Source organism: Dipodomys merriami, unplaced genomic scaffold (assembly GCF_024711535.1).
Source record: "Dipodomys merriami isolate MVZ:Mamm:240054 unplaced genomic scaffold, mDipMer1.0.p SCAF_5, whole genome shotgun sequence".
Lineage (NCBI taxonomy): Eukaryota > Metazoa > Chordata > Mammalia > Rodentia > Heteromyidae > Dipodomys > Dipodomys merriami.
The window spans coordinates 34,626,276-34,653,332 of NW_027206068.1; the positions used below are offsets into that span (position 1 = coordinate 34,626,276).

The 27,057-nt window shown below is 33.7% G+C and overlaps 1 protein-coding gene across 3 annotated transcripts in view; it reads right to left on the reverse strand.

Annotated features, from left to right (window-relative positions):
• Positions 1 to 27,057, reverse strand: part of Sema3a (semaphorin 3A) — a 318,416-nt gene that overhangs the window by 21,709 nt on the left and 269,650 nt on the right. For all 3 annotated transcript variants that reach the window (XM_069996371.1, XM_069996370.1, XM_069996372.1), the window contains 8 exons: positions 26,729 to 26,871; positions 24,829 to 24,943; positions 24,668 to 24,737; positions 19,907 to 20,051; positions 17,284 to 17,503; positions 14,404 to 14,495; positions 5,390 to 5,431; positions 396 to 553 (listed from right to left, as the gene is read on the reverse strand). In XM_069996371.1, coding sequence (XP_069852472.1) covers positions 396 to 553; positions 5,390 to 5,431; positions 14,404 to 14,495; positions 17,284 to 17,503; positions 19,907 to 20,051; positions 24,668 to 24,737; positions 24,829 to 24,943; positions 26,729 to 26,871 — 985 coding nt within the window. The remainder of the gene's footprint in view (positions 1 to 395; positions 554 to 5,389; positions 5,432 to 14,403; positions 14,496 to 17,283; positions 17,504 to 19,906; positions 20,052 to 24,667; positions 24,738 to 24,828; positions 24,944 to 26,728; positions 26,872 to 27,057) is intronic.

Genomic DNA, 27,057 nt, shown 5'->3' on the forward strand with positions numbered 1-27,057 from the left:
AATTTTAGGGCAATACCATGTTTTAGTTAAAAAGTACTAGGCCTCGTCTCAATTCTGTCTACGACCTCCCTGTGACCTTCATCTTGTATCCTCCAGGAGAAATTAAGCTACCAAGTCCATCATTGTGCTGTCATACATGTCCTTCATTCGTTTACGAAAGCCATTTGTTCCCCTTCACTTAGTATCTAGGTTTTCTACTATACATGTTTTCTAGCTGTTTTGTCCATTTTAAGGGAAGAAGAAATAAAAAATAAAACAGCTAACCTCTACCACCAGCTCCCCACATCTTTCTTTCATCAGAAACACAAGTTGATGTGCTTTATTGAAGAAAGTTGTTTTAAAATGTGGAATCCTATACATTTAGCAGCATCTATTTCATGTTTAATTTTGCCTACCTTTTTGCAGTAGGGAAATAGCGAGAGCATGATGAGCCATCCCAAGCACAGTAAGGGTCCTGAGCCAGGCAGCACTCCGCGCAGGCTTTGCCGTAAATGTCACACCGGTGCAGAGGCAGCTGCGCAACCCCAGCAGTTGAGCCAACATACAGTTGTTGCTGAGGAGAGAGTTTACTCTTATGAAGAAAAGAAATCTTGAGTTCGACATCTATAGTTATAGGTTTATTATTTTTTGTACAAAACAGTGGCTTTCATGTTGATATTTTCATGCAAGTCTATGTTGTGTACTATCATCATCTTCACCCCTCCATTACCCTCTTTTCTTCCTCCTGCTAGTCCTCTTCTCCCCAAACTATCCCCTTTTTGCTTCCTTTTCTTTTCTTTAAATCTAGATTCTACATATGGAGAAAACGTGCTATTTGTAGGAGCTACATAGACTTATAAACAAATAATGTTTATGAATTTCAAAAGGCTATTATTAATAGCTTCTTAAAAGCCTTCTAATATGACAATTTAAATTGGAGCAAGAGCAAATTCTTAAGCATTTGATTAAACCAGATTTTTTAAAATTTTCTTATTGTGAAAATACCATAGAGAGGGGTTACAGTTACATGAGCAAGGTAATAAGTACATTTTTTATCAATCATTGTTGCCTCCTCCTTTGTTTCCTCTTCCCATCCCTGCCCTCCCATCTCCCCATCTACCCCCCTCCCGTAAAGTTCATTTTTAAACCTAACATTTTGTACATTTCATTGTTGCAATGGGTCCACCTGTATCCCTATTTAAAAAATTTTAAACCAGATATTTTTATTAATCCTAAAAATAAAGAAAAATACATGTTTAGATGCTCCATTTTATGTTCTTAATAATTTTCTTTCTACTTCTATTTTTCAATAGATGAACCAAATCAATGGTTTAATCATCATTCTGGCTATGCATTCTGGACTGTCTTGAAACACATTTTGATCCTGATACCCGGGTGCCCTATTACATTGCCAGGGAAGTATAATACTCTCTACTGAGCAGGGTAAGGTAGAACTAGGGGGTGACACTTGAAAAATTTGTGATTCAACATCAAAAAACTGTCTTGGAAAATAATTTTAAATAGCACTACAAATTACATCACATGGAAAATATCATCAGATGGGAAACAGATACTATTGGTGCCACTTATAAATTAAAAGTTAATATGTATGTACTAAGCACTGGTGTCAGTGAGCTTGGCAACTTGATCTTACCATACCTTAACTCTATGCTCTGCACACATTCACATAGGTTTTTCTGAAGACTAATGTCCTTATCTAAAGAATGAGTTTAATTCATTGCATGAGTTCATTTATGGAGTCACCAGATAAACCATGAAATTGCAGCCATTGAATGAGATAGAGTACAGAATATTAAGGACATTTCTAGCAACTATTACTTTAAGATTTCAATACCCCCTTGAAAATTCCCTGAACAAAGTTGAACTATATAACATATGTCGCATGACAAAAAACAAAATAAAAAGTAGAATTATTTTCTGATTTATCCTCAGCATATCCTAATTGGTTCCATCACTCCTTTTACTTGAACTAGAGAATTGATTAATTAGAGTAAGCCTTAAATAAAAATTATGTACATGTGGAAACAGGTAATGGTAATACACAAGTAAAAAGACTTCAAAAGGGTGCTATAATGTCTCCAGTATGTAGATGTAGAACAAGTTTCAGAAAAGTCTACAGTTGTATGCTCTTTTAACGTTAGAGAATTTAAAGTTACACTTAAATTGACATAGTTAAAATTGTGTTTCCAAAGACTTTCATTTGTGAATTATAAAAAGAGATAATTTGAATGCAGACTGAAGTATCTATTAGAATGTAAGAAATTATTAAGGGGATAAGAGATGTTTATGAAAATGCTTAAAGATAACCATATACTTATATTTTAATATCAGAGGTCTAGAAGCATGGCTCAAATGTTAGCATGCCAGAGAGGATTGGAAAATATGAGCAAGAGCAAATGAGTCTCTGAGTTCAAACCCTGGTATCATCACATGCAAAACAAACAAACAAATGTTGCAGAATGTTTGAAATCAGAAAAGTAAAAGGTTAAAATAATGTAACTAAAATTAAACCTTTGTAGAAGCACTCACCCTGGTAAATGCTACTTTAATAAATAGGGAAAATAAAATTATGATATATACTACAAGATGCTCAACATATTACTATAATCAACTTAAATGTTGTATTGGATGCTGTTAAAAATCAGCAAAGGTTAAGAAATGATGCTTAGAATGAAAATGTGTCCATTCTTCCAGTAGCTTTTCTTTTAAAAAAATCTTTCTAAAAACTGAATGGAAGCAATTTTAACAGGATAAAATAATGAAATAAATATACTATTTATGAAGAACAAGAAAACAGTTTAGAGTGTTGTAACAAATACACAAACACATGAATGTTCTTAGTGTATACGAACACACCAAGCCAAATGAAATGGTCCATCCATATTTTTTTTGGGGGGGGAGTCAGTCTTGAACTATTTTTGAGACTTGAATTCTTGGCCTCTTGAACTCTTTGGGGGCCTGAACTCTGGGCCTCGGTGCTGTCCCTCAGCTGTTTAGCTCAAGGCAAGCACTCTACCACTTGAGTCATAGCGCCACTTCTGGTTTTCTGATGGTTAATTGGAAATAAGAATCTCAGGGACTTTTCTCTCTGGGCTAGCTTTGAACCACCATCCTCAGATCTCAGCTTCATGAGTAGCCAGGATTACAGGTGTGAGCCACCAGCACCTGTCTTGATCTATCCATTTTTAAAAAGTTGATGTAGCCTTTTGGGTGTTGGGGGGCTGGGGAATCTTAGGATAATAGTTCAAATTCAGCAAGGACATGATAGTTAGTGAAACTCAATTAATATAGTCACTAAAAAGCTGGGAGTGCAGCTGTGGCTAAAGCGGCGGAATAGTCGCCTTCTGCAAAGAAAGCTCAAGGACAGGACCCAGACCCTGAGTCCAAACCCCATGGCCTGCATGCATGAACACACACACACACACACACACACACACACACACACACACAGACACACACACAACCTGCATGCGCGAACATACACAACTACTGAACATACGAGTTACATAAGAAAAAAACTAATAATTCTGAAGAAGCCTAAGCAAGATTCATGTATGCTCAGTTTTAGATATGTGAAATCTGTGCATGGAAAGAGCTAAATAAAATATCTAAATCTGGCATATTTCTTTAGGAGAAAAGCAGATATAGTACATTGAAACCCAGAAATATGAAAAGTGAAATATTGAAATGAGAATCTATAATATAACAAAATGCCAAAATTAAATACAATTCATTTTAACCAAAACCATAGGATTATTAACGATGAGATAAAGTAATTATGCTCTCCCAATGAAATACAGTTGAAGTTTGCAGGCATCAATGAGTACAATCCAGTTACCAGCAAGAACCCACTGTGCTTTTTCTGCCTAATTTAACATCACCACAGGCATTTTGAAGGTCCTCCTTAACAAGTCAGAGGCCCTGAGCAGGTCATCACTCTATTTATCCAGATAATGAGTTATAACACTACTCATCTCACTTGAAACAACTTTAAAAATGCCCATAAGGCTGGATGCCAATGGCTCACGCTTGTAATTCTAGCTAAACAGGAGGCTGAGAACTAAGGATGGCAGTTCAAAACCAGCCTGTGAGACTCATCTAAAATGAATCACAGAAAAAGCCACAAGTAGCACTGTGGCTTAACTGGTAGAATGCTAATTTTGGGCAAAAAGGAGCACAGGGACAGCTCCCAGGACCAGCATAAAATAAAATAAAAGCCCCTAAGAATGAATGAGATTGAATAGTTCAATAAAACCCACCTTCCTCTCAGAGATAGAAAATGTAGGTTACGGACACTTACTTCTATCAGAAGACTTTAAATTGATACTATTTTCTTGGTCAGTTGGTGACATGGTGCATTAGTAGACAATCTTTTATAATGTTTTCTTTAATTTAAAATATTTTACTAAAGTAGGTACAGAGGTGATGCAATTAGGATTGACTCTGAGGTCTAATGGAGAATAAACATTTAATTTAAAAAATCATTATAGGAAAGATTATCCCTGTCTAATTTCCATCCTGGAAATCCCCATATTTCCTTGCCAACATGTGACAATTTTTAGATAACAAGAACAGGTGAACACATATTTCTGAAGTGTGAGATACCAGAATCAGGTCAATGATATCTACATTCCAAGTTGTCTAAATAGCTTGGAGATTATCAATCTATTTTAATCCATCTATGCGGAAAGAATACACATTGAATTTCATTGGCACAGTAAGTTAGTGTTTTGTTCAAGGGATAAAGCTGGTCTAAGACATGTAAACAGTTCAGGAAGAAGAAGAGCCAACTCATTTCTATTTTTCACAGTTCCGCAAATAAGTTTTTACACCAGTGAGTGTCACCCTACTTTTCACTCTGAGTTTTATGATAGGTTAGCTAGTAACTAATTTCAAATCAGTAGTAAACAATATTTTGACTTCGATGCCAATATTCTTAAAGACATATAAATACTATTTTCTTAGCCTATAACATGTATTTCTTCCTGTATGCAAAGTAAAATTAATTTACAAATTTATTTTTATTCTAAAATATCTGGGACCATTTGTTTTCAATTTTTAATATTCACAAAAGGTGAAAGCTATTTATTAGTTAGCTTTAAGAATTTTCTATTCAGTAATCAAAAATAAAATTCTATAAATTGACATTTGCAATAAGTAATGATTTGAGAAATATTACTGTGAAATGCAAATGAGTAAAAAAGTGTCAGGACAATTAACATACCATTTGTTTTCATTCTTCTAGTTAATATGAGTGGCATTTATTTTCCTTTAGCTATTGCATATGATTGTTAAAAAATCCATGAATTATGGTAGAAAATAAGATTTATCAATCTTCAGTAGGAAATTAACAAAATATAATTTTGAGTGTAATAAAAGATGACAGTACCTGTTTAGTGGATAGCTCCATTGCTGAGATAGTAGTTGGTTCCTAAAGAAGACAAAATGAAAGTGTTTGAGAATCATTAGTCATTAATGAATTGCCCAAGGCACCATAATAAGCTTTTAGAGAGATAGATAATTTCTGTGCTCACAATGAACACTATAACTGGGAAATAAGATACAGTAAAGAAACATGCATAAGTAGCTGTCAAATGTGGAGTGGACTTGTATATGTCTGAGACAAGCAGAAACGGTTGGATAAGTTGATGTTAGGTGAAATGAACCCCAAGATAAGGATCCAAATGTTTTTTTCTTTCTTGCGATTGTTTCTAACATATTTGTAAGATGATTTCTGTGTTGCTTTGTATGTCCCCCCCCCATCCCACCAGGGTATAACCCCTGTTTTCACTGTATTTGATGTTGGTATAATTTGTGGAGGGGAAGGGAAAAACAAATTGTTTAAACAGGGATACAGGTGGACCCATTGCAACAATGAGATGTACAAGACCTTATGTTGAAAAACGAACTTTACAGTGCTGGGAAGGTGGCTCAGTGGTAGATTGCTTGCCTTGCATGCATGAGGCCCTGGGTTTGATTCCTCAGCACCACATAAGCAAAAAGAAAAAGGCCGGAAGTGGCTCTGTGGTTCAAGTGGTAGAGTGCTAGCCTTGAGCTGAAGAGCTGAGGGACAGCGCCCAGGCCCAGAGTTCAGGCCCCACAACCGGACCCCCCAAAAAAAAAACAAAAAAAACGAACTTTACAACTTTGGCTGGGGTGTGGGGGGGGCGGTGTGAGGGGGAGGGAGATGGGAAGGGATAGGAAGGGGAAACTAAGGAGGCAACAATGCTTGATAATGCCCATGTAATTGTAACTCTTTTGCACAGTATTTTCACAATAAAAAATATGAAAAAAATGTGGAGTGGATAAAAAGTCAACATCAGTATCAACAGGTCAAAGTGCCTGAAAGTTACGCAGTAGTGTTTGTTACTCATTGCAATAAAAGACAACTCAGTAAAAGTGTATTGAAAAGTACTTCTTTTTGGAGGTGAGAGTGTTAAGTGATTAGGGATTTTAAAAAAGTACGGCTTTATAGTCAAACATGGTGGCTCATGTTTGTAATCCTAGGTACTTGGGAGATAGAGACCAAGATGATTTTTCATTCAAAGATAGCCAGGGCAAAGGGATCACAAGATTCCATCAAAACCAGTAAAAAGCTGGAAATGGTGTTGTTGCCTGTTGTCATAGCTACTTGGGAAGCATAAATAGAAAAACCAAGTCATGGTGCAAGTTAACCCTGGTATAAATGTAAGACCTTTTTCAAAAACAAAGCAAAAAGTGGTAGAGTGCTCAGGCAGTGTAAAGTCTGGAGCTTAAACCCTAGTACCACCATAAGAACAATAACAACAGAAATGTTAGATTTTGTTTCATTCTGGTTGCTGTTAAATTGCAGAGATAATTCTATGATTAGTTATCTTCATAAGCCATTTCAAAGAAAAAATAGGATAATCCAGTGATTGATATTGAAGTAGAAATACCCTCACTGAACCCCTTTCTTCAGGCAGGATGAGGAGATTCTTGTGACTTGGACATTGCTCATGATTTTATACATAAAACACTTAACAAATAGGTTTTGTGCATAATGTTCTTTCAAATTACTCTCATTTCTCTCTCTTTTTTCTCTCTCTCTCACATATACACTCAATATCATCTTTGCTTTTTATAGTGTTTATAACTTTATGTATATACAGGTGGATTATGCTTATACATATATACACTATAATTTATCTCTTTTCTTCTGAGTTTTCCAATTCCATTTCAAGGTACAATGTGATGTAATCCCAAACTGAGGTCTTTAGGACTGGTACGAAGATGATGTTATAGAACTCATCATCACAAGACATTCTTAGTATAGTAGAGGATGACTTTCAAAATTGAGCATTGACATACCCACCAAAAACTATATTTTCATTTCATTACTCACTGGATATTTCTGGGAGTCTACCCTAAGTCTAATTCTTGCTGGATTTTTTTTGTCAACTTGACAGAGAAATCCTAGAGCAGAAAGTGAAAGATCCACAATAGGAATTAGACTCAGGACTGAGAGGTTAGGAGGAGGACAAGCAAAAGAAATTCAGATGACTTATCCATTGTTTCCCTAGCTAGTTTGACACAGTCATTTGGGCTGTTTTCATTGACATATTGCAAGTGCCTACCATTACACTTAACAATGAAAAGTTCTCAAATATTACTTTAAGTGAATGAACTCTTCATATTTATCTTGTTATTTAACTCAGTTCATTCCTCCTGTCTTATTTGTATATAATTCAAAGCCAATCATCACCTAAAGTATCTTTCCCCAACTTTGACTTTACCTGGAACTTCCTTCAAAATAATATAAATATTCTATATATCATTTTCCTTTGCTCTCTTCCTGTGAGTCTCTATGTCTAGACCTTCCTCTAGAGAGAGAGTCTACTTGTTTCAAGAGCTGAAGTTATTGATAGCCCCTGCCTTTCTGAAGGGATATCTTTCTACCTGAATTTTAGTCTTAGAGTTCATATGCCACTATTATTTCTTCTTGACTAAACTTCCATTAAACTCCCCTTATGCTATTTCATCTTAGTCTTTACGCTAATCATATTATCCTGCAGCCATGCTTCACAAGCTTACCTGCCCTCACCCCCCATTCTTTTTCTCATGCTGACTCCTTTGTCTTCAGATCACAACTCTGAGTTGCTAGCTACCCCTGTGCTGCTTCAGGGATGCAAAGAATCTACTCAAGCCCTGTGTCTGAACTGAGCAAAAGGTTTTCTTCACAAATCTAAGACAACTTGCCTGAGACACAAATGGGACAAAGGATGTAGGATGTGTATTAATTTAACGGAGGCAATTTAGAGATTTCCAATAGTTTTCCATTTCATAGCTTAAACAAATAATATTCATTATCAAATATAGTACTGATCCACCATAAAGATAATGATGAATATAATAACTTTGAATTGTATTTATGCCAAGATCGGACCTTTAGCATTTTGTAACATCACATCATAAAATTCAGTAGGATAACTTATCACAAACATTCACTTTTGATAGGAAAAGCTGAAAATAATATGTGGGTTTGCGTGATATTATAATAAACAAACCAGAGCAGAAAAAATTCCATGGCAATTTGGTCTTTTATAACAACCTCACATGGTAATAGTCTAAATAATGTGGCTAAATAAGCAGCTAGCATCTTGTAGATTTGCATGAAAAAAACACAACAACTTCTTAGGCAGAACAAACTAATGTAAATGAAGAATTAGCTATGTGCAAATTCTTTTTAAAATGAACCTGATTAATTGTATTCATTTGTTTCATATCCACTGACTAAGCAAAACAGCAAACATCTATAAGGCCAATGAAAATAAATTATTTAATTTACAAATAGCAAAACATGAAATGAACCCTAATACACACCACATTCCAGATTATGAATTCAACATTCTTATGGTCCTAGAGTTTCTTAATTAATAGAGGCTTATTTATTATTTAGATCACAAGATTAATAACAATCTGGAATAATATGGGTTATATACTGCCTGCGGTTGAATTTTAATAGACAATATATTAAGATGACATGCGTTTAAATGAGCTATATTTTTTTTTCTTGAGAGCTCACTGATGGTAGAAATGACTTACATTTAAAACAGATGTAGCTTCATAAGCATTTTTTTTTCATGAAACTGGCTTAAATTGCAAATTTAATTGGTGTTCAAGTAAAAATGAAATTAAAAACTTAGCAACTTTTCAGGGTTTTCTATTACTCCAATTTATCCTGTTTTTCCCAGATATTTTAATCTAGTCTCTATTAAACTTTTGCACTTGCAAAGCTTTTCAACCCGCTGATTCTAGGAGATTCTGAGATAGCTCAGTGGATGCTAAGCACACAGTGCTCCTTTAGAATGAGTTGATAGAGTAGGTTTTGGAAAGTATCAATTATGTTTTACATCTGAATGAAAATTAAATGCCTTCATTTGTTTGCTCAGCTGTTCCTGGAATATTGTATAAATTGGGTCTAAAATGCATGTGTTATTGATGTAACTGCCTTGCAATCCTTTACAGGCAGTATTACTCTAAATAAGCCCATTATTCCTAAATGCACTGCAAGTTGATTTAGCACTAAAGTGTTTCAAAAGCAAAACCCTTTTGAACAGGATTGGAAAGATAACCCTATACTGAAGAGTTCATGTAAAAAAATCAGCATATGTCAGGCTTTTATGTCTTTTGAATATTCAACAAGCTATAGATAAGCTATCTTAAGAAATAAGATGACAGGGCTGAGGTAGTTCATGCCTATAATCTCTACCCAGAAGCCTGAGATCAGAGGATCACAATTCAATGCTAGGTTGGCAGAAAAGTTTGTGAGACTTTTATCTGTAATTAACTGGCAAAAGCCAGGAGTGGAAGTGTGGCTCAATTGTTAGAGCACCAGTACTAAATGAAGACGCTGAAGGACAGTGTCCTGGCCCTGAGTTCAAGCCCCCATATTAGCGTAAAACAAAAGATAAATAATCAACAACAGCAATAACAAAGAACTAAGACACAGAATTTGGTTCAATCATTTTAAAGCAAATTATTTCTATAACTAGTTGACAATAGTTAACACTGACTTGCAAGGTTAACTTTTGAGAAAACATTTTAAAAAGTGTACTCTTCATGATAAAGAGAAGCTGATGCTCTACTGACTTTAACTAGCTGGTTCAGAATCAGAAAAAAATAAGATCCGAATTCAGATATCTGATTACAACTCACAGTGAATTATCAGCTACATTTTAGCTCTTTAATGCTATTTTGAATAGCATTAGGTTGAAGTCAGAATTTTTTGACATTGATTCAAATGCCAACTTTCTTTCACCTCTTATTGCTTACTAACATTTTTACTCTAAAATGGAAATTTTATGGCCAAGAAACACTTTTCTTTCTCTGCACTGATAGGGATTTAATTTTACCCAGAACAAAAAAGTGTTTGAAGTGAGAGAAACCCCTGAAAAGAGGGGGTCCTGTTGTTTGAGTTGGTGATGGGCTGGACAGGTTAATTAATTAATCTTGAGATGGTGATACAACTGGACAGATTAATTAATTAGTCTTGAAATGGTGATGGACTGGACAGGTTGAAATTCAAGAACTGATATAAAGTTTGTATGTTCAGTCGATTAAGAGCACAATGAACATGGTCCAATGTAGAAGAAAACATGGGAAATTAACAGGTTGGTTAGCATTATATATGTCTTTAAAAAACTATCCAAGGGTGTCAGGTATAAGGATGATCCTAACTCTGAACTTTGCCTATTGACCTTGTTAAAAGTATCACAGTGTCCAAGTTAACCTTTCTATTGTATTCTATTTTAAAGGAGATAATAAAAGGCTCAAATAAAATTATAGAAATAATTACATTCCTTTGTTTTCACAGTATGTATTTATTATGTTGTGTTGTGTTTTTTTCTTCTCTGCAAAATTAAAGTTTGACAATGAAATATTCCAATTGCTAGAACTTTTCCTGATAGAATAGTTGAAAGTAAATAATTCTCTAAACTCTGTTCAAATATGTTTTGTTTACTTGAGTGTCAACGATATTATAATGACAATATGCATAGCAAAGAACATAGAAAAACTAGGGCAGTTTCTGTGCAAGGAGAGGTATTTCTAGTTGCAAACAAACTTTTCACAAAACTGAAGATTGCTAAGAAATTATTTCTATCCTAGAACAATATTATTTACTTATACTTAGATATTTGGGATTGATAAGGAATTCTTTTCAAGATACTTTCTTTTTTTTCTTAGTGGTAAGTGGTTTTGAACTCAGGGACTCACATGTTCTAAACAAATTATATACTCCTGAAGCAATACCTTGAATTCTATTTGTTTATTTCAGATAGGGTCTTGATTTTTGGTAAGGCCAGCCTCAGATCATGAACCTATCTATATCGCTGCCTTCCACCTATGCTAGGTTTACAGTTGTAAACACCATGTTGAACTTATTTGTTTGCATAATATCATTCTAAGTTTTTTTGCCTGTGCTGTCCTGAACTGTGATCATCATCATCTACTCACTTTGAACATCTAAGATTAGAACATGTGCCAGCACCAAAAATATATTGCAACAGAAATCTCACATATAAGTTGATTGTGTATTTCTCTGGAAAGCAGAAAATACTAACAAAATAGAATAGAGATTAAATATTTTACAGGCAAGAATGTTGGCTTTCAATATTTCATGATTTTGTTGAAGGTCATTTTAACAGTTCAGCTTAAATAAAATTCCTATTTATAAATTGGAGTGTGTGTGTGTATGTGTGTGTGTGTGTGCACACATGTATATGCCATGCTTATGCACACATTGGTTCTGGAGCTTGAATTCGGGGACTCAGTAGTGTCCTTGAAATTTTTGCCTAAGGCTAGAGCTCTACCTCTTGAGCCACAGATTCTCTTCAAACTTTTATTTTTTCAAGCTTGTTGGCGGTAAGAGTCTCAAGAATTTTCCTGCCCTGGCTGCCTTTAAATCGCAATCCTAGCTTCCTGAGCATCTAGGATTTACAGGTGTGTGCCATTAGCACCTTGTTGGATTTTTAAAAAATATATCAAAGTACAAAAGCAAGATAGGATACATAAACTTAAAATCTAGAGATATGAAGAATAAAAATTTACTAGAATACAGTTTAACTCAAAAATATGCATATTTTGTTCATTAAATCCCTGAAAAATGGAGAGGGAGAGAGAGAGAGAGAGAGAGTATTTCTAAAATGTCTTCCCTAGACTTTAAACAATTCTACAAAGTAGAATTAAAGTAAACTTTAATTACACTAATAGATAATAACTCAGTCCTGGAAACACAGAGTAACCTGAAATTTACATATTCTCAGGGGTAAGGTTTTCAAGATTTATCTCTGTGCTACCAAAAGTTAGTACCATCCTTGTCCCATGACCTACAGACACGCATATGCAACTCCTCCTGATAAATGGGCTCTGTTTGATTATGTCTGTCAACTGAAGGGTGTAAATAAAGAAATCCAGATTAATTTGAATAAGAAAGTCTAAAAATAATTTTACATTTCTCAGGGTAGTATACTGTTGTGTCTCATAACTGTATTAGTAACAGGTGGCAATATACATCTTCAAATGTGCACAACTGGTAACCTTTTGTTTTTCTACTAAGGGTACCAGATTAGCAGGATAAACTGCTGCCATTACAAATTTATATTCCCATTCTCTAGGTGCATACTCTAATCCTGGACATCTTGTGGAAGGCCCTTATAATCTATAGGGTCCCCAATTTCTATTTTGTATTAATATGGTTTCATTAATTCATTTATAAATGTTGATTACAAATAAACCTTAGGCTCTGAAAATGAACACAAAACAGCAATTTATAAATCCACTCACTCCCCAATGCCAATTTGCTTATGGAAACTACGTCCATTCTGTAGTGGATATCAGTCCATTTGGATAATTGTTTTGCTAAAATTTATAGGCTGAAGTTTCAATGTGCTTGTTCCCTGAGGGAACTCATGTGTTATGGAAAAGGCTAAGAATTAGTTTTCACCCTACATCCAATATAAACTATAAATAAGGGCAGAGTGCTTGGGTTTAAGAAGGCAGAATGAGAGTTTTTACTAATTTGGAGTTTTTAAATCAAGGGTTTGTAGACATACCAACTAAAGTATCTCATTTTGAGCTTAGCTAATTGAAATCAATAAAATACTATTAACAATAATAGGTTGACCACAGAGCTTCCACTATCCTATTTCATTATATGACCATCTCTAACTCTCTAATCTCTTGGTGAATTAGGGGTTATTCCTGTTCCTTTGCTGATAGGAAACTCAGAAAGTCTGTTAAATATTCCAAGCTATTTAATCAAAATTTGATCATATATATATATATATATATATATGAAACTGTCACATTTTACTTCACTTTGTCTTCACATTATTACTGAATACTGAGCCAATGTGGATGCCCTGGTTTAGAAATATAGGGTTAAGAGAAGTTTTGGGAAGATTTTGCTTATCAATTAATGTTGAATTCATTGAAAACGTAATTCAACACATTCATTTTATAGATAAGCTATCTGAACTGCCTGGAGATGAAATTATTCTCTAATACAAATCTTTAAAAATATATACCACTGAAGTTGAAAGACTAGACCTAATGAGTTGTTTACTTTCTGCCAATTCAAATTTATTGTGCAGTTATAAATATCCCAATATGAGTTGACCCCCAAAATAATTTCTCTTTGAAGTCTCACAAATATTTTATGCCAAAATGTATGTCAGTTCAAATGATACCTATTGTCTAGCTTTGTAAAAGAAACATCAGATATAATCTCTACATTACACCCCTTCAGTTCTTTCATTTCCTATTTTCTGTAGCTTCAACTTCAATACCTCAGAAATTTACCTGTATTCTATGGCACCGAACACAAAGAGACAAACATCTCTATATTTCTTAAGTGTGCAGACTAGGAGTTTATAACAAATTTGCTAATACTAATATGAAATCTTCAAATTTACCTTTGCCAAGAAATGATTTAAGAAGATACGATGAAACAACTTGTGAATGTGATTGAAATGTCTTTATTACTCTGTCATCCAGAATGTATTTCATTGAATGAAATCACAAAAGCTACATTTTGTTCCAGCTACACCATCAAGTGTGTGTGTGTGTGTGGGGGGGGGAAGATTTGCAAAGGGGAGGAGTTTACTCATTGAAGTAATGTATATAAATAATATAAAAGGGTAAAACATATATTTTATCATTAAGAAAACAAAATTTGAGCCAATACTATCTTTTTTCATGTATTTAGATTTAAAGTACATTGAAAGTTTCAAGGTTTATTTTGACTAGTGTCTGGCTTCTAATTGACAAGCTAATTAGAAAGGTATGTTAGATTACTTGTCCATACCAAATTCAGCATGCAGTTGTCCTGGGGGAAAGATACACACTTGAACTTGTTGACACTTGAAATTAAGCAGCACTCACCCGAAAAACTGTCATTTCTTCAAGCAGAACTTCTTCTAAATCATGCCATGTCTCCTTAGGAATTGAGACTACTTTAAGAACGGTACCAATATCTTTGGAAGAGAGGAAAAATAAAGGCTATCACTTAAATAGATCTTAACAGAAGTTAGAGCTAATGAAAGAAATTGAGATGTGTCCCAAAAAAGAACATTTTGACTTGCGTCTTCCTTTTAATTTGTTTTGTTTTGTCAAAATATTAGAATGCATTTCAGGCAATTCTACATGTGATCAGCTATAAAGACAGATATGCTGGATTCATACATTGTTTTGGTGAATGGCAACTCCTTTGTACAACTACCTAAAGATAATAAAAGGTATTTTTAAAAGCCCTGAATTTTAAGAACTATATTTTATTGAAGGTTTTATCCTGAAACCACGTGATTGTAAAATATTATTAGCACTCCAGAAATTGGCATGTTGGAGTGAATTTCTGTATTATTAGTTTCAAAATCTCATTAATTGTGAAGTATCTCAGAAGAAAAGAAAACTAGCTATATCAGTCTGATGTGGTAACAGGTTTTTCCACTTCTATTATGAAATGACTGTGCTCTGTTAAAGATGAAATATAGATGAAAAAATGTAGGAATGTTGTTTAGCACTGGGCAGTCAGAGCCTGGCTGCTCATCCTGTCGCCTGAAACTCTATAACACTGGAAGCCCTTAAAGAGAGCTCAATAATTACACAGTGAGGAAAGACAATAACATGATTCCTCAAGATAACCACTCAGCACTATGTATTACAGTAATTTTTCACTAATGCACCCAATGGTAAATCAATTTTAAGGCATAGAAGACATTTCAAATTCACATAGTTGAGTACATTTTGTAGATATACCAAACAATTTAAAAATTTTCATTATTGATCATTTTAATGGTAGGAGTTATCACATTTATTCAGCTACTTAAAACAATATTAATTTTTCAAATTGTCTGTGTATTCTACTGCTTGACAGAAGGGTCTTTTTAAACTAAAAATTTGACTTTTCAATATCCCATTTCTGGGTAAATTTGATCAACAATTGTTTATTAGCTTCAAATGGCTTATTTTCATCAAATTTAACAGAATATTTTTGAGGACACCTTACAAGAAAGAACAAGTTACCATAATAAAAATAACTCAATGTACTTATACCCTTGACAATGATTTTTATGGTGATCAATAAAGGCTACCAGTTTATCCCTTGTACATTTTAAAGGTCTCTTTTAAGATGATCCTTCTATGTTTACAAGACCCTAGACTACTCATAACACCAAAGATTAAAGGGAAATTAGGTTAATCTACTCAGTGCTTATGATCAGATCTCTAGTGTCTAAACACAACTTTATCTGTACTTCAGATCAAGTTTTATGGAGTAATATTTCAAACATTTTCACACAAATTGAATCAGATTACTCAACTAAGATCAATATGCTATGATGTGAAACTTAGTTAAGAGATAAAATTACTGTAATCAATTTACTTTGCTGACAACTGACCCTGATCTGTATTGACCTACAGCCGTCCACACCATCAGACCTTCAACATTCTCATGAAATTGGTGCCTTTAAAGACAGTTTGTGTCAGAGAAGGATTAAAAGCTTGTGACTGGCTGTCTTTGGTAAAATTCCCTAAAGCAAATTTGTTGCTTTGAGGGTGGGTAAGAGGTTTTTGGAGAAGTTTTAAGCCAAAAGTGAAGAAACATATATATATATATATATATATATATATATATATATATATATATATATGTATATATACATATATATGAGAAACTGACCATCAATTATAATTATTGTATAGAAAGATTCAATTTTATTTGCATTGGCAGATAAAATAATGTTTATTGAAGAAATACTATATAATCATATATTTTCTAGCAATCTGAAGTTGGTGCTAATAATCCATTGACTTTTATGGGGCCTTGAATCTCTTTAGGAGTCTTTTATTTCATAGAGAGAGCTTCTTACCTGTGAAAATAGACTGTAATGTATTGCTCAGAATTTAACACTGTTAAACCTGATAGCATAAGTGTTTCATAACTTTGTTATAAAACTTTAATTCTTTAAAGCACTGCACAGTTGACATTCTTTTGTAGTTAACATATTATTTTTGTGTTTCTCACCAAGGAAAAATAAACATTATTATATAAGGTTCCAGTGGAGAAATCACTTCATTTCCCATTGATTTATGTAAGTTAACAAGTTAATGGATGCTAGAAATGTACTACCTTGAAATCTGACCCTAAATAGCAAGTTTCAGATTTATAAACGATACTTTCCAAAATAGTATTACTAGTAAAAGGAGCCAAGGAAAATAAAATAATACATCATAGTAATAATATAATCAATTCTGAAAACACTCAGAAATTTTTGTTTGCAATTATAGTTACTAAAATGTCTAATGATAGATTGATCCTTTTTTCTTTTTCTTTTTCTCCACTAAGTGGTAGAAAAAAATGAACAAATCTTGATAATTTTGTTTTTTGGAAGTTCTCATCAGATGACAATTTTAAGGTTCAGACAATTTTGCATTCGATGACTAAAGTTTCAGATATGGTTAGAGCAATATAAATTTGTTCCCAAAAGTCATTGATCACAAGAGTTTAATTCAACTCTCAACAATAATTGTTCACATAATCTTTGCTTGATTTTCATGTAATTCTGTGAAACTGAAAGGTATTTTCAATTAATATGTCTTTACTTTTCTAAAAGGATAATGAATTAGTAATACTCTTTTAGCCTTTGATGAGAGATGAACTATATCTTGAAAATGTCTAGCAAACTTACCTTCAATATTTAATATGGTTAATCAGTAAAAGATAGTGTTCTAGAAGAAAATGCCCAACAGAAGCTACACCTTTACCTGTTCCAATAAACATGACATCGTACTGGCCATCTTCTGCATCCACTCGATCTACCACAATTTGAGTAAACTGATAATTGACATCTGTTTTGATCATTATTGGACGGTTGTTAATAGGAAAAACTGGATTGTACATAGCTGGATGACTTCGTGCAAAAGTTACAACATCATCAGGAAGGTCCTTGGTCGAGTCAAATCCACCAAATGTTTTACTTGGACACTATGAAGAAAAAGACAAAGAGAATACTTTTTATTTAACCACTAATGAATAGGACCAGGAATTACATAATAGTGCATGACCTCAGTGGTTTAGGAATCTAACCTGTGATTATTGTGTTACTTATATTTTACATTAATACATTCAATCAACAGTCATTAGTGATTAATAGTTAATATTAACTGAAATTAGTAAATGTAAACATCAGTATTTATTTCTTAAGCATATAACTTCTGTTTTTTTTTTTTTTTTTGTCGGTCATGGGGCTTGAACTCTGGGCCTGGGCACTATCCCTCAGCTCTTCAGCTCAAGACTAGCGCTCTACCACTTGAGTACAGCGCCACTTCCAGTATATAACTTCTGAAAGGAATTATGTCACCATTTCTTCTGAAGAACTTGCAAATTACTCCCATGAATCAGTGTATAGGAAAAGCCTGAGGCTTTTATAACTACACAACCAAGTTGTATATATACAGTGGTATTTGATATAATAAATAGAATAGAATAAAATAAAATAAAAACTAAATGGAAGTAATGATTGGATTGGAGAAAGTCAGAATGATTTTCTAATCCTGCAAACACCTGCATCACAGGGTAACTGTGATGACCAACTAGAATGGAATGGACATCATGATTAACCCAAAGTGATATCGGCCCTACAAGTCATAAAAACTTCATTGTTGTGTGCTGGCATAATGTCATTTCAGGAGAGAAGCACTCAATATAAGGCAGCCAAGCAGAAATGTAATGTGGCTCATTTCTCCACATTTAATTATGCGGTACACATATTCATAGATACAGTATCTCCAATCTCATGCTTTGTGCTTTCACACTTAAATAATTTCTGCCATTTAATATAAGAGCTAGAGAGACAAAATGTAATTAAGAGAAGATACTGATCTTACAAGAAGCTTAGAATTAGAAATCAATTGTCTCTGACATTACCTTGAAAAAAACATTAATAATTCATGAGGAATGAAGTAGATCTGCTTGAAATGAAATTATATATGCATCTATATTTATGTATGTATTTTTCTAAGAATATATACAATACAATAATACAATAAAAACCTAACAATTTACTTCTGTTTTTAAGTAGATTATCAAATCATTTAACTTTATTATGATATCAAATCACTATAGAAAACCCTTAAAGAAGCAACAAAACCTATCTAATGATGTTTAAAATTATTTGTGTGCATCTTTACTATCAAGTAGTAAAAATAGGTTGCAAAATGTTAATATTCTATTATCAAAATATAAAGCAAAGGGATTTATTTTAGTTCTCTGTACAATTTATCTTCTTACTTTACTGTCTTTTTACTCAATACAGCCTAACTAATATACAGAAATAATAACATCGTTTCAGAAGCCTGTGATTTTTTTTTTCGAGTCATGTTGATGGAATGACACTTTCTCAGTTGGCACCTTTTAGCACTAATAAGCCTGTCCAAGTGAATTTTATTCAGAGTGAGATGTCATCTCTGACTCCTCGATTAGGTAACTCTTCCCTTGTCCTCTTTCTAACACTTAGTGTTTTTGATTTATGTCTCATAACAAGTACCTATGAATAACACGAGTGTACTGAACCTCCTGAACTGACTACTAGAGCCACTACTTACCTCTCTACACTCGCATCTCTACACTGATGAGATACAATACTGGCCATTGAAATCTGTAGTTATATAAATAAAGTTTTGACTATATCTGTATCTCCCTATAAAATTGTCTTTAGAATCTACAGAATAGCAATGTCTACCTTAGTTCTACTTGCTATTTTTAGTTCTTCATTGTTTAGATTCAGATAAAACACTGAATTTATATCTGTTTCTCAAAATAATAGCAAATGGAGTTCTACCAAGCATGATGAAGTGAAGTTGATTCCTATTTAGCACAAAGTTACTTTCACCAATCAAGAGTAGGAATATAAACCTGTTACTAATGAAGTAAAACCAATCTGCCATTAATATGGAGTTAATATTTATTTTTCATACAAAACCGATTTGTCTTCTTGTAACCAATAGATATTTCATCTTAGTGATTATTCTGAAATTCTACTTTAGCTTTGGTTACAAGATTAATCAGCTAGAAGCAACCATTATGGAGCACATTTCCACTACATCTCACTCATAAAAGAAGTCTGCCCATTTGGTTCTATTTCCCAAAATCTATTGCTAATAAAGGCAAGCATTAACATTTAAATTAATATGTTGAACGGATAACTCAAAACAGCAAAGAACTTGTGAGATTCTATGGAATCACACACACACAAAATCCTTCTCTTTTATTTATAATCATGGAACTTTTGTTTGACATTATCTGTAGTTAATGTTTTCACCTGCATTTGTTTGTTACATTGGCAGAAAAACATATTCATTTCATCTGTTAGATGTCCAAACTACTTACAGTTCCCGGCCGTGGATAGGGGACTCGCCCTTGATATGGCACCCACTGGTAGTTGGGACCATCTCTGTGAGCATACGGGCCAAGGAACACCCTCCGTACATCACTCATACTGTACATGCACACAGCCGACCCCTTGAAGATGTTGCTGGAAAAGAAACCCCAAAAAGGTACTCAATATGGCATGAAAATGGTTATAAACTTTCAGGTATTAATAAACATAACATGTATATTTTTTCTTTTTTATTAATAAGTTTTTTTAATTGTGTAAATGCTGTACAAAGGGGTTACAATTACGAGAACAAGGCAATGAGTACATTTCTTATAAGCATTGTTGCCTCCTCCTTAGTTTCCCCTTATAGAGTTTACACACATATATGTGAACTCTATTTATCAAAGATATTGTTTGGAATGATATTAGCTCATTTGTATTGTATCAATGCACAAGAAAATAAGCTTATGATTTCTCAGAACTAGAAAGCATGAGTGACATATTTATTGCTCAAAGAATATACATATATATAGGCTCACATCAAACAAACTATGTACTGGAGAAATTAATATTTGATTTTTGTTGTACTATGAAAATAGAATACACACTTTGTATAATTCTTAATCAAAATTATTGAAACTGGTGAACTTCTAAACAAAATGTTTTAAGTAGAGATTTTGTAAACTGAACCTGATAGAGAATGAATTTTCTGAATTGAAGTATGTGTGATTTTGTGTGTGTGTGTGTGTGTGTGTGTGTGTGTGCGCGCGCGCGCGCGCGCGCATGCATGTGTGTGCTGGTACAAGGGTTTTGAACTCAGGGCCTGGTTGCTGTACCTGATTATGTATGTATGTATGTATGTACATATGTATGTACGTATGTATGTATGTATGTATGTATGTATGTATGTATGTATGTATGTATGTATGTATGTATCTTAAGGCTCGCACTCTATCACTTGAGCCTCAGGTCCACTTCCAGCTTTTTGGTGCTGTTTTAGGTCTTGTGGACCTCTTGTCCAGGCTGTCTTTGAACTTCTTTCCTCAGATCTTAGCCTCCTGAGTATCTACAATTAAAGGTGTGAGCCACCAGTGCCTGGCTTTACCTTTTTACCATTTTAAGCATTAAAGTCACAAAAATATACTAGATCAAATAACTAAGTTTGACATTTGTGAAGGCACTTCAAATATTATCTCCTTCCAATCCAGACAATAACTTTAAGTGAGTAGTTATTATGCCCTGGTAAAAGTGGATAATTATACCAATTAGTCACATCATTCTACTAAGCAAACATCAGGTAAGTGAAGTAAACTGAAAGTCTAGCTGTCACAGCTTGCATTTGAATGTAGTAAGACAAATACAGCTTATGTGAAGATATTAAACAGCTGTGCACATTGACAATATGGAATTCTTATCTTTTAACTGATCTCTCCCCATAGAAAACTGCCTATAAATCAGACCAAATAAAAACCATGTGTTCCTAAGAGTTTATTATTTGAAACTGCTCCATGTGGGTGCTGCTAGGAAGACCACAAGTGTCCTGAGGGAAGGAGCTTGTAAGTGCTGTGTCAGGCTAGCTTCTCTCCAGCTGTATCAATTACTGAGCACAAGGTTGTAACTTACAATAAATAGTAATAGGATTGAATGTTTTGATGATGGTTCTAATAACAAATTAACCTTTGTTAGATTCATCATCTTTTAACCCAATGTTTATGGTAGATACCCCTTATTACTCTATATTTTGCTAGTACACTGTTAAAATCAGACAGCATCCAAAGGCTTTCTGAATATCATGTATAGCTTTTATAACTAGTTCACCAATACACACCCATTGGAGAGGTAACACTGTCTTATCCATGAAGTCAGTGGAAAATAAGTTGGGGATCCTTACAATTGGTGTAGCATTAACATGACTATAGGACTTGTGAAAACTGGAAATTTAGCCTATATAATCTATAGAATTCTATAGAACAATTCTACAGAATCTATAGAATCAGACATTCTGGGAGATCATTGGATAAATATGAATTTTTGTTGGCATTATTTTTCTAATTTAAATTGACTTCTTTGGCTGGCTACAAAATACAAGGACTTGAACTTTAATATCCTCTCTAAGTGGTTCAGGAGCATACTCAAATTTAAGAATCATTGTAAAAGGAAATGGAATAATGAACACATGCTTAATTTGCACAATCTTTAGATATCTTGTATATAGAATCAATTAAAATATGTTTCTTAATTGTACATGTAAATGCTTTTCATAAGACAGGGGCTCTGTGTGCAGTTCCCATGATGGAATTACAGGTATGAACCATCATAACCAGAGTATTAAAGTTTAAATTAGAGGAAAACATCTAAGCATTTACAATGGCTCCAATGGTCACAGAATAAACCAGTATTGGACACTGCAGATAAATGTTCTCTGTATGCTCTCATGGACATGGGGGTCACTGTAGTTCTTTTGATTTTTAATTCAAGTTATTTTTTATACTTAAAATATGGCACCAATAGCCCTGTCTAAATTCGTATGAAGACACATGTTTATTTCAACAAGTTCAGGTAATGTGAAATTTATGCTGAAAATAATGATGAGGAGTTCGTTTTCAACACAGTGTCTTATACATATCATTGTTACAATGGGTCAACCTGTATTCTTATTTAAACATTTTGTTCTTTCCCTTCCCCTCCCCAGATTAGAAAAATGTATAAACAAGATGCAGGGCACCGGAATCAAATACAGTGAAAACAGGGGTTATACTGTGGGGAAAGAACATACAAAAGATCAAAAAGAATCACATAATACTTAATAAATACGTTAAAAGCAATAACAAGAAAGAAAAAAACACTTGTGTCCCAAACGAACTTTACACTTGGGAGGGGGCGAGGGAGGAGTTGGGGAGATGGTTAGGGAAGGGATGGTCAGGGAAAAACAAAGAAGGATGTAACAATCCTAGCTAGGAAATGTACTCATTACCTTACTCATGCAATTGTAAGCCCTCCGTATAATATTTTTTCAATATAAAACATATATATATATATATATATATATAATGGTGAAGAGATAAACGGGAAAAAATCTTGGGAAGAAGAAGAGCAGGCTGCTAAAAAGGAAAGGGAAAGGAAGGAGGAGAGAGAGATGAACAGCAGGATGAATAGAGCAGGAGGAGGAAGAAATGAAGTCTGTGTATTAAACAATGCATTGTAAAAACTGTATAAACTTAATGCTCAGATTTGTGTTACTTGGTTTTATGAGATTTTGTTGTTGGTGGTGGTGGTGGCATTTGTGGGGCTTGATTTCAACTCCTGGGCACTGTCTCTGAGCTCTTTTGAGCAGGCTAGTACTCTACCACCTTGGGCCACAGCACCACTTCTGGTTTTATGGTGGTTAATTGGAAATGAGTCTCATGGACTTTCCTGCCTCCAGAGTAGCTCGAATTATATGCATGAGTTACGGGCATCCAATATGCATACTTTTTATACCATAACATCTGGATTACAAGGTGGCCAGTAAAAGCTAAGTTGTGGCTCAAAAGAGAGAATAATTGGATTTATAAAGAGAGTCTATTTACCAACTTTAAAAGCTATATAGCCAGGAGAGTAGTCCAAGCATGTAATCATTGCTACTCAAGAGGCTGAGATCTGAAGATCATGGTTCAAAACCACCTCTGGTGGGAAAGTCTGTGAGACTCTTATCTCCTATTAACCACCAGAAAACTGGAAGTGGTGTTGTAGCTCAAAGTCGGAGAGTGTTAGCCTTGAACAAAAGAGCTCAGGGACAGTGCCTACCCCCTCAGTTCAAGCCCCATGACTGACAAAAACAGAAATTAAAAAAAACACACAAAAAACAACTAAATATTTAAAATATAGTCTTTGTATTAGTTTCACTTGAGATCATTTTACTTGTAGTAAGCCTAAAAGTGTGTACAGCAATTCTATAGTCTGTTCAATGCAGGAAAATGTGTCTGACTCTATGGAAAGTGGAGCACAATGAATAGAAAGGGCCAGAAGTTGCTCTGATGTTTCCCTATCTACTCTCTCCGTGGGTACTCATGCAAACCATTAGGTTTGAAAGAGGACTTTCTTCTCAGTGACATTGTTAGTGTCTAAGAACATCTTACTTGCCTTTCATCTCTTCCATTTAGTTATTGAGGTAAGTAATGAAGATATGAAGACAGGAAACTTTCAATTATGTGTGTATATACATATTGTTATTTTGCTTGTTGTAATAACATGTAATTAAGAAAAAAATATATGACAAGGCATTTTAATTGTGCATGTGCTCATTATTTATAATTATAAAATATGTGTATTATAAATCCATTCTAAATTAAGTCACCCCACTTAATTTCTGTAGTCATGTCACGACAAACTTGTACAAATGTAAATATCAATTTTTATTAAATTCTATACTTAACTCAAATATTTAAACTGTAACCATGCATAGAATATGGCATATTCTTTCTAAATTGCTTCATCTTTCTTTCTGGTTAGATTGATGACATTCTTCCCTGAAATAATTTCTTTGTATGTTCCTTTGTTTGGAAAGTTTTAACAAGGATTTATATTAGTATAAGGGGCTTAAAGTAGGGAGAAAATGAAAAAAATGAGACAAACATTTCCTAATAACTGACTTAACCACCCAAATGTGTATGATAGTTCAAAGATGATTAAAGCAGCATTCTTTCCAGGATTTCATTTTCACAAATTTCAGATACTTGGAAAACAAGTAAATAACATGCAGTTTCATGAACATAGTAGTGAAAGGTCTTTACCTTGATGTTGTAAACACTGCATAGACGATTGGATTTTTGGGATCTTTAGAGTTCATTAGGAATACATCCTCTGTTTGAAAACAAAATTAGGGAGAATTGAGTTTGCTGTAGTTGTGGCAAAGTCTGCACAAAGTCCTGTGGAAAAACCACCAGCTACTTACGTAGTTCATCAAAGTGGGTGTCAATGCCATTGGGACCTGGCACAGAGCAAACGAGCCTGGCTTTGAGAAAGGTAGTCCATTTATTCACCAGGCTCCTGTGTCCTCCAAAGTCATTCTGGCAGGAGAGGAAACCAGAGATCTATTATAGAACATGGTGACTATAGTTCATAATAGTTGGTTATGTTATTTAAAATTGCCAAGAGTAGAATTTAAGTATTCTTACCACAAAGGATCATAATAACTATGTGAGGTAATATCTTAATTTGCTTCAGTTAGCCATACCACAATCTGTACATAATTTAAAGTAGCATGCACATGAAAAATATGTGCAATTTTTATTGTAATGAAAGAATTAGAATTCATTTCCTTTTTCATTCTATTACTATGTTTTGATGAGCAACTGTTGCTGTTGTGTTGGTTTGGTTTTTCTCTTCCCTCTTTCCTACTTGCTAGTCATTTTATGAAATCTTAACCAACCTATGCAGCCTGGTTCACAGTATTTGTAATGCAATAGGCATTTAGTATTTATTGAGTGGATAGTAAAGGTATGCTTTATATTCTGAAATATTCTGAAAATATATCCCCTCAATAAAGCATCTTGGCATCAAGTAATTTTAAAGCTTAAAGTGTTGAAGCAATTTATACTTTACAAATAGCATGTTAGGAAAATATTTGCACAAACCTTCATAAAGGAATCTCATTCCAGAGAAAATATTTTGACAGTGTCTCTACCCACTGCAAATAAAACTTAATTTTAGCTTAATGGTAGCAATAAATTCTATTACAAGGTACATGTTTACTAGCAATTATTGTCTTTAAAAATGGTATTTATGTGCATGTAGAAACATATGTCCTTCACAAATAGAACGCTGATTTATATTTTACTTACCCAATTTCTTCTATATTATGAATCTGTTTAACCTCTGTAAATAATACTTTTTAAACGTTTGAAAGTTTTTGAGGAAAAGACTCTCATTTCTTACCTAGTGATTATATATTACCAACAAATTTTAAAAGCCTAGAGATAGCTGGATCATGATTGGTCAGGAAAGAAGTCACCATAAATACAGATTTATAAAAAATGGATATTAAATAAAGACAACATCATATTTTAATGGAGCTGGCTTTGTGATTTTTATTAGTTGAAAGATGATCTACTACACCTTACTAGTTTATTTTATTCCCAGTGTGGATATTGCCACTCTTTGTACTGCAAAGAATGAGGTAGTACTTCCATCATCTGTTCTCATTGATAATATTGATTCATCCTTAAGTATGTCTGGAGAAAATTTTATTCTAGGTATTTAGTTTAGGTATCTAATGCAATAATAATCCTGATGCCTTGTCACCCAATTGAATTACCTCAGAAGGATAAAGCTCTATGGTTTAAAATTTTATGTTTGTGTGTCTATGTATGAATACACACAAGTATATAGACTAGCACAGTTAACTTGTAAAAAAATAACCTGTGATTTTCTCTCTCTTAATATTAAATTAATATTTCAATGAGTATTCATCTAAAATCGACTAGATGTAGGAATTATACTAAATCTGAAAATATCAAATGGTATAGACTACCTAATGATATTTTATATCTTTATAACCAGGAAAATGGTTTTTTTACATGCTAGAATATCATTTGGACAAAATCACTTAATGTCATTCTAAAGTAATTAAGTAACAGGTGTTATCACACCAAATCTATGTGGGAATTCAACTTTGAAGACCTATTTAAAAGCTATGGTGATGTACTTTTAATTACTTTTAAATATTTAAGTACTTGTTATGATATGTTTTCATCCATTTCAGGTATATTTTCCATTGAAATGGTGCCTAGGTGGAAAACGAAAGTAAATAAAACTTGGACAACATCACACAAGTTTTCCTCTCTTTAGCTCACCTTGCATATCTGACCTACTCTAGCATGAGTAGCTTTTCCAGAATGTTCTCCATCAATTGCATTTTCACGGAAGAAAAAATAAACTTTGTCATCTTCAGGGTTGTCACTCTCAGGAATGAGGTGGGCACTGATGAATCTTGGATCTAAGAGGCGAATTACAGCAAACAATTTAGCTCAAGGTTAATAAATCATACCAAATGCTACAGTTCATCTTTTACATTATAAGTGGGAAAAAATTGGTTTCCATCACTTCTTAATATTTATCATCTAGTAGTTTGTCTCCTATTCTCTTGTTAGTCTCTTCCTTCTTTAACCGAACACATTCTAAT